Source organism: Phaethon lepturus, unplaced genomic scaffold (assembly GCF_000687285.1).
Source record: "Phaethon lepturus isolate BGI_N335 unplaced genomic scaffold, ASM68728v1 scaffold7080, whole genome shotgun sequence".
In the NCBI taxonomy this organism is placed as follows: Eukaryota; Metazoa; Chordata; class Aves; order Phaethontiformes; family Phaethontidae; genus Phaethon; species Phaethon lepturus.
The window spans coordinates 1,171-10,082 of NW_010513966.1; the positions used below are offsets into that span (position 1 = coordinate 1,171).

Genomic DNA, 8,912 nt, shown 5'->3' on the forward strand with positions numbered 1-8,912 from the left:
CCTAAGACTGATTCTTCTCTAGACAGGACACAGCTTTAATTCTGCTGGCCCTGTGCTGCTGTCCAGCTGTTGTTTGTAGATCTTTAGCAGTTGGAGGAAGTGAATGTGTGGAGCCAAGTAGCTTTCATTCCTTTCTGCACTGCTTACTTTGCTGAGTCAATTGTCTGGATAACAGTTCTGGAGCTCCACCACCCGAAAAGCAAAGGCAGGAGTGGGAATAGAACTGCAGAATGGTGACAGAAATGGCAGTGTTCTGCTCGAGAGGCCTGGCTTCTCATCTCGGGTCTTGTTTGTAGAGAAATACATGTAAGGATCAGAGTATGCTCTCTCCTTTAAATGCAGGTGTGATCAAATGGTATTTGTGTGTGTTAAGAGTTAAGTTCACTGCTCTGTGTAGTGGCCTCAATGCTCCCTTCACTTCTCCATGTAATGCCTAGGTTGATTTCCATAGAAGTAATCTGAAAACACTATGTGGGGATAAACTTTATGGTATTAAATTACAACCATTCCTCAGCATTTTTGTCTTTGATTTGCATATTGAAAGATAACCTACACTTTTCAAAGGTTGATTCTGTAGCTCAAGAACATGAGGTGTCTCTTCTGATTGCTGAGGGCGATACTGAGGAAATGCATTTTTAAATGGAAAGAGTGCTTTTGCACATGTGAAAAGCACTTGCTGCAATGGTGTTTCTGTCTTAACTACTGACTCTTGTGTTCATAGGTGATGGAGGCTCTGCTGGTAACTATGGCTATGCCAATAGTGGATACAGTGTTTATGAAGAAGAAAATGAAAGGTTAACAGAAAGTCTGCGTACAAAAGTCAGTGCCATTAAATCAGTAAGTACTTCATTATAGTGGTATCGTGACATTTATTGAATTAAATTATATGGACCAGTGAAGCAGTAGACTTACTTTGAAACATAGATTTAATACAAGAAAGAATTATTGTCAATAAAAATGCACAACCATTCATTTGTATAACTGAGTCTTCCTTCATTCAGATTTTTAGCTAGAGGTGTCCTTTTTTGCTAATCTTGAGGACAGCTGTGGTGTTACTTAAGGCTTACTGTCCTACAGAATTAATTACTGTCCCTCCAGGAACTAGAAAATTTGAGTTTAGGTCAGTAAACTGGCTCTGGTTCATTTAAGAAAATGGACTACTTGTGTTTGGTATTATCATTGTGGCTCATCAGCTTCTGCTGTATCTGCTGATAAATCTGTAATGTAAAAACAGCTGTTAGAAATAGCATGCTAATATACTCTGAAAGAGAAATCTGTTGTTTTAATAATTCCAATCCTTCCAGAAGTTGAGGACTTCTTTCAAGCAAGTCTAACTGAAAGACAGCCCTGTGATTAAAATTGTGTGGGTTTTTTTAAAAAAACCCCACGTTTTAAAACATTTTAAAATGTTATTTTAAAATACAGTTGTAGCAATAGGTGCTGTTTTCTATTTATGTAGTACAAGCCAATGAATTCTTAGGCCTAAACTCATGCAAATTCCTATTACTAATAATATCCTGTTGCTTAAAAGTAATTTGTTTAGTCTCAAATGGAAAGTAAAACTTTAGGTTTAAGTTAAGAAATTATCCACCCAAATAATTTAGAATAAGTTAAGGAGGTAGAAAGAAAAGCTTTGACCTTTGTTATAGAATTTCATTTCTTGTCTCTTTCTCTGGTATGTTATATTTCAAGTCAGTGTCCCAGGGTATGTCTACAGGGTGGTTGATAGTGTCTGATGGAGTAGCACATCTGCTCTTTCTGCAGTTGCATCCTTTAGTGCAATGTAATGATCTTGGAGTATGGAGTAATCTTCAGATAATCTTCCTAGAAGCCTTATGTTTTGCTGTTTACTTGATAGATTGTGGTGAAACGCAGCAGTAAGAAATAATGAGGTTTAAGTTGTGTCATAAAAAACATAAGGGTTTTGGCTAATCCAAAGCATGGGAGCCTGGAGCACATTTCCCTCCCTTCTCTAGGAGTTGATCTGGTTGTTGAAGGCCGGCGTGCTGGTAAGAACTGTTACAGAGGAAGAGCTGCTAAGAAGCCTTAGTGTGGGTTCTCCTCGATTTCACTCAGGAGCTGCTTTTAAGCCACGGGTCTCCTGGCTGGCCCCTGCCTTTGCTATGTTGCAGCTGTGTGGCAGCTCTGTCTGTGCCTGGTTTCACACCTCCCTGATTCCGACCCTAACCCAGCTTGACTTTCTGGCTTGACCTTGGACCTGTCTCATAGCTATGGATGTGCTGGGTGATCACCAGGCTGTTGCTGACCCTGGTTACTATTTCTGGACTGACTTTCACTTGCATTTGCAGCTTGCCTCTTTGTTCTGTTGTGCCCTTGCTATTTCATGACACAAAGCAGAAAACCCCACTTATAGCATAGCAGCAACTTGCAAAAGAGATGCGTTAGCAGGTTACAGGTATCAACTCCAGCATCACTGAGTGAAAAAGAGGGCTCATGGTCCTCTGCGCTGTGCACCAGTAGCTTTAACCAGTTGTTCCAGGAAATGGGTAATTGCTACTCAGGCTTTACTAGATCTTGAATTTTTGAAAGTCCATGCAATAATTCTAATAAGGAATTCTCTGGAAAAAGGGAGGAAGAGCATTGAGTATGTTCTGTGGTTCTTAGACTCATCTAGTCAGCTGACAAGTATTTACTTTCCTAAGGGTTACTGACAGAATACTGTGCATGTTGTTGTTGTGGTTTTTTTAAATACCAAGTACTGTGTTCACATTTTACCTGGAGTGTAATGCATTTTAGACTGGTTTCTCTAATCTATGTATAACTGATTACCCATATTTAATACTACTTTTTTTTTAATAGCTTTCTATTGAAATTGGAACAGAAGTTAAAAACCAAAATAAAATGTTATCAGAAATGGTAAGTACTTAGTCACTAACTTTCTTTAAATATGGGGCAGGGTTAAGAAGTTAGTAATGTAAAGCATTCCTTCATTTAGTATGAACATTTGTATTAAAATGTTGATAGGTTATTGTTGACTGTAAAATGTGACTAATTTAGCAGCAATATTTCTGTTCAAAAAGACAGATGTGCAAATGCATTACTTCCAAGGCACAATCAAGGTCCTTATACTCCAGATATTCAATCAGCAAATGTATAGTAGTGTTAAAAGGCAGTTCTATATTTAACTGTATTTAAGAATAGAAGAGGGAAGCAAAAAACCAAAGAAGTCACAAATACCTTTTTTGCTTAAATTTTGCTTTGGCTTGGAGAAAAAATATCTCTGGATAAATGGGCAAAAGTTTTTCCTGGTTAATTTTCAGAAACGACCTGTGAAATAATTTTAGTTTTGGAAAGTTTGAAACAACAAAATAATATATAAAATATAAAAACCCCTATACTTAGCAAGCATTTAGGGGTAATCTTTTTTCCTCAGAGTAACACGTTTTTTGTTGCTTTGTTTGCTTGTTTGTTTTTGTTTTCCTTAAATGTAGGATAATGATTTTGACTCTACGGGTGGACTTCTAGGTGCAACTATGGGCAGACTGAGAACAATCTCCAGAGGAAGCCAGACAAAGCTATTATGCTACATGATGCTCTTTGCATTGTTTGTTTTTTTTGTAATATACTGGATTATTAAACTGAGGTGATGCATGTTACCTTCAGTTTAAATTGTGTAATTTCAACTGTAAAACAGTCTTAATTAATGAAGACATTGATCTAAGGTGGCATACTCTGTTGATAAAACACAGTGAAATTGCTGAAAATTGCATTAACTATTAATGCGGTTATATACAGTTTTCTTAATGTATCAGAATTTTTCCCATCATCCCCTGTTTTGGGGGGATTATTTGTAAATATGCAGAAACTGCTAGCATAGTAGGTTGCCTTTTTAGGGGAAAATAGTTTTTAGAATTGATTTTAAAAAATACAGAAAACAATGATTATTTGGATATGAAGTAATTGCAGAATTGCAAGGGTTTCTCTTTCATTCTGCTTCTCATTCTGGGCCACGCTCTAAATTAGAGCTCCAGTTTCAGGCATATAGTAATTCTTCTTGCAAAAGCACGAAGAATACTCGGATCTTTCTAAATTGGCTTTATCTGTGGAGTTTTAAAAGTCTGGCCTGAAGCTAACAAATGTAATAGTGGTATCCCCAAAAATTATTTTTACGGATAGGTGTGATAGTGTATGTGTTTAAGTAGCTTAAACTGTGTTTTGGGGAGAAGTTACTTAAAACTGGATTTTTTTTTTTAATTTAAATGTGACAAATCATGCTTTAACATCTATTCTTTTAAGCAAATGCCTTTGATGATTGGGATCAACCAATATGGACACAGTACAAATGTTTTCTTTATATTTAAAGTATCTAAACCTTAATGATTCCATTGAATCACTAGAACTTTTACCATTAGTATGTTTACTTTTCAATCTGTGACGATTCCGAAATCTACACTGCATGATGTCTGAAATACGAGGTCAGATATTTTGAATTTTATATTAAATTACATTATGATGCACCTGTTGGAGGTGCTGTCGTATTAAGGTTTTTTATTTTGAAGACTTAGCTTTGGCTAACCAAATAGTTTCTAATAGTTGAAGCTATTTCATTGCTGAGTTTAACATTAAAAAAATTACGTTTCCTAGATACTGAAATTATATCTACAATTTTTGAAAAACTTTTCTAGAAATACTGTATAATGTGTTGCCATTAGTAACTAATTATGAGCTGACAAATAAAGTGTCCTGTAGTATTCTAGCTAGTGTTGTTTATATACATTCTTTTCTACTGTAGAATACCAGTGTATTTTTTTGAAATGGTGCTGCATTTAGGGGGCTATACTTCTGTGGGGAGCACAACTAAAATAAGAAATGGAGGTGTATGCTACATTCCTTTCATGTTAGATTTCATATATAATAATGGAAGTATGACATGTAAGTCAGTTATCTAATACAAAACACTTTTAAACACAATGTGTTTAAAAGTAATGAGCTCAAATTTTTCTAGTTTATTTAATCTTTGACTGTTAAGAAGTCTTAAAGTACTTATAAGAACATGTAATTACTAACACCAGGGTAATGCATCATCTTTATATGAGAATTGCTAGGCTTGTTAAACAAGTATAGCATTCCCAAAGCTAGTCAATAGGATATAGTTTACTATCCAAAACTGATGCACTTGTATAATTTTAACAAGACAGTTAAAAAGCACCTGAGATGGTAATTACTGACATATCTGTTTGACAACTACACTCCCCTGAGAGTTGACAGTCTTCTAGAAATACATTTCTGGCTCTTAAACATGGTACCTGAACAATTTCTAGACTTTTTTTCATGGTTTTAATGGAAAGTTTTTAACTACCTAATGTAAAGTAGAAAAATGGGTGGATGCAGCTAATTATATGGCAAATACAATTTCTCTCTTTGTCCTGAAGAATATGCTGGTGTGTCCCCTAAGTCCCGACAGAGCACATACTAGTAAAAATCTTTTAGCAGCCCTTCAGATCCTGTATAAAACCAACATGATTTTAATTTTAAATGTCAAACCAGATTAAAAGGTAATTTATGCAGAATAGGAACTAGGTCTTCTTCCTTTCCCCCTGCCCTCAGTTCTTAAGTGGTGCAGAGGAGGGGGGGGGTGAATTAGGGGGGAATCTTAAGGCTCCGTGCAGAGGAGTGGGGGGTGAATTAGGGGGGAATCTTAAGGCTCTGTCTTTCTGTGTTTCTTCATTTAAGGAAGGTTGTCAGTTTTTTTGTTGTTGTCTAGATAGGGCAGGAAATGGGGCGAAAGCTGAAGCACAAGCAGTATATGAAGCCTCCAAACAACTTTCTGCATCTGTATGTTTATGAGAAAACACACAAGGGCTTTTTAAATGAAGTGCTGAAAGAGAGCTCTGTTAGGCTCTTTTAACATGAACATTCTGAACTGTTGTGTAACTGAAAGTTACATGGTCAGAACTGTGACATATTTCTGTATGTTTTCATGTGATTTTTACAGGATATAGCACAATTCCTTTTCTTCAATTCCAGTAAAAGGTGGATTTTCAGTTTAAAATCTGAACTGGAATCCTGCAAGTTTGCTTAGAATGGTTAAGGTGGCTTTATATAAAGGTGAAACTGCTTTGAGAATATTTCACTCAGGGAAGGGGAATGGCAATTGGTGGAAACTGTGCCTTAGAATTTTCCTCTGCATCTGCAGTTGCTTTACTGGTCATTTTCTGCTAGAAAGGTATTAGTCTGACAGGACTTAAAATTCACAAATAGTTGACAGGATTTCAGGATGCTGTAGTATGACCTTGTAGAATTAAATACACCATACAGTGGAGACAGCATTAATTGTAATTTTACAAAGTTGCAGTTAATAGCAGCTATGTAAAAATACTGCAGTTATGATTACTCTTGGTTTTGAAATCTTTTGTACATAACTTTTACACATACTTATATATTGTGTTTCTCAGTTTAATGTAACTTAGACTCTACCTAGCAACCATACAGATTATTTTCAGGTGGAAGGAAATACCATCTTTTAACTATCAAACTGTTAACCTTACAGTATCGTGGAGATTCCTTAGAAAATGTGTAATCAACACATCCATTTGATTACCAGGACAATTCCACTGAAGCTTTTTTTTGGAGTAATACAGGCTGTCTCTTCTAGCTTAAATGGCTTTTTTAGGAAGAGTTTAAGTAATTACACACAATTTTCATATTAGCATGTTTATTTTTAGTATTTTTAATTATTACACACAAAACACGGTACCTTACTGCTGAAGTTCAGACCCCCAAAAGCTTCAGATACAATTAAACAGTTGTTTGTAGAATTCTGCAAATAAAAATCAACCCCCACCACCAAACATCCACGACAGAGCGTAGTACAAGTCCATGTGAACTTGGCAAAGATGACAGAGCTCATCATTGATGATTACTTGCTAAAAGTGAAAAATAGGGAAGGTACTTGTAATTGAGCAGCATTGAGAAGAGTGGAGATGTGTCACTTGCTTGGAAGTGTTTCCATGTATTTGCATATGATGGAAAGCATGGTTTCATCTGTACCACCTCCTATTGACATTAATCTCAAGTCTCTGTAGAAATACAAAGAGTAGGTTTAAACATTTGCATGCTATACTGATGGAGTAAGTACAGAGCTGTACATACCCATTTATTCTAGGCATTTATTATAGATCTACTTTTATTACATTGAAACCCCTTCTTTACAGAAGTACATACATGGTGTGGACAACTGTGTTGTCAGCACCATAAATACCCTTTTTTGTACAGGGATGTTGCTAATTCAAAATCAAAAGGCTTAAGATATAATTTCAAATGTCCAATTTTCAGATTCTTTCAAAAATAGCCTTAAAACTTGGTATAACACTGTATTTTCATCTTGAAATAAATTAAAACCTCTCCTAGCATACAGTTGCCCCTGCTTTAAGACCAGCTAGAGCTCCTGCAGCTGAACTCCATATACAGACTTCTGTTTAGGTCTTACCACTTTGGACTGGCATATAAAGCATCACAGGCTCTTCCCAAGGTTTTCTGATGGACTGCCTGCTCAAATGACCTACACATTACATACTAACACCAGTTGTCTGCAGAACACCTCATCCACTGCCTCCTCCTGGCAAGCTGGTCTGCAGTACTTCCCGCAACATCCCGGCTGTTCCTTTGCCAAAGCTGTAGGTGCCTAAGCCTGCAGTTGAATTTTAGGAGGGGATGGAGCTTTTGGAGGGCCAGCAGCAGAAAGTGTTGCAGCACTTCACTTTGCAGGAAACAGAGTGTTAGCCCACCAGTACATGAGGTATTGGAGAATTGTATGGAGAAGGTACAGTTTTCATTCAATTTTTTTAACCAACAACCAACCTGGTCTCCCTAATGGCTATGTAAGATCTGGCATAATCCGTATTAGTATTATAATATAGTATTACACAGAATCATAGAGTAGTTTGGGTTGGAAGGGACCTTTAAAGGTCATATAGTCCAACGCCCCTGCTATGAGCAGGGACGTCTTCAAGTAGATCAGGTTGCTCAGAGCCCCATCCAACCTGATCTGGAATGTTTCCAGGCATGGGGCATCTAACACCTCTCTGGGTATCCTGTGCCAGTGTTTCACCACCCTCATTGTCAAAAATTTCTTCCTTAGCTGTAGTGGAAATCTACCCTCTTTTATTTTAAAGCCATTACCCCTTGTCCTGTCGCAACAGGCCCTGCTAAAAAGTCTGTCCCCATCTTTCTTATAAGCCCCCTTGAAGTACTGGAAGGCTGCAGTAAGGTCTCCCTGGAGCCTTCTCTTCTCCCGGCTGAACAACCCCAACTCTCTGTCCCCACGGGAGAGGTGTTCCAGCCCTCTGATCATTTCGGTGGCCCTCCTCTGGACCTGCTCCAACAGGTCCATGTCTTTCCTGTGCTGAGGGCTCCAGAGCTGGACGCAGGACTCCAGCTGGGGTCTCGCAAGAGCAGAGTAAAGTATATAAAGCTCCTCTGCTTTAAAAAAGAATGGCTGCTCCAAGCTCACTTACTTTTGATTTGATATTTCTAATCGCACTCATTTAAAACCTGCCATTAATACCACTGAGTCATCCCTAACAGTATTGCCCAAGTTCCCTGTGCTAGCCAGATCGCACACTACTGCAACCTTAAGCAATTACTCTTCTCCTTTGGGAAGAAGAAAAAAAAAAAAAAAACACACACAGAAACAGTTCTGCTAAACTACCTCTACTTAATTCAATAACCTCAGGATACCCCACCTTCCTATGGGCCTTGTTGAAGGCAGCAGAGCTGGAACAATGGTAGGTCACTTGGTCTTCGTGCTGCAGTGCTGTCTGCTTTTTCAAGCTGCAGAAGGCCCCTGACAGCGCTTAGCATCTTGCATCTTCACAGCACTGTAGCAACAGCAAGGAATTAATCCCCAGAACTCCTCTGTGATGCTGATAGAAATCCTCCATTTGCAGCAG

At 37.7% G+C, this 8,912-nt stretch overlaps 2 protein-coding genes across 2 annotated transcripts in view; one reads left to right on the plus strand and one right to left on the minus strand.

The window, feature by feature from the left end:
- Positions 1 to 721: 721 nt before the first annotated feature.
- On the plus strand, positions 722 to 3,957 carry BET1 (Bet1 golgi vesicular membrane trafficking protein; the record flags this gene model as incomplete). The annotated part of the gene is made up of 3 exons (XM_010291495.1): positions 722 to 837; positions 2,821 to 2,877; positions 3,453 to 3,957. Coding segments are annotated over 3 exons (329 nt in total), but the record flags the coding sequence as incomplete, so codon positions are not given.
- Positions 3,958 to 6,949: 2,992 nt separating this feature from the next.
- LOC104624201 (probable acyl-CoA dehydrogenase 6) overlaps positions 6,950 to 8,912 on the minus strand; it is a 31,591-nt gene continuing 29,628 nt past the window's right edge. Inside the window, exon 8 of the mRNA XM_010291506.1 lies at positions 6,950 to 7,040. Within this exon, the coding sequence (XP_010289808.1) occupies positions 6,950 to 7,040 (91 nt within the window). The remainder of the gene's footprint in view (positions 7,041 to 8,912) is intronic.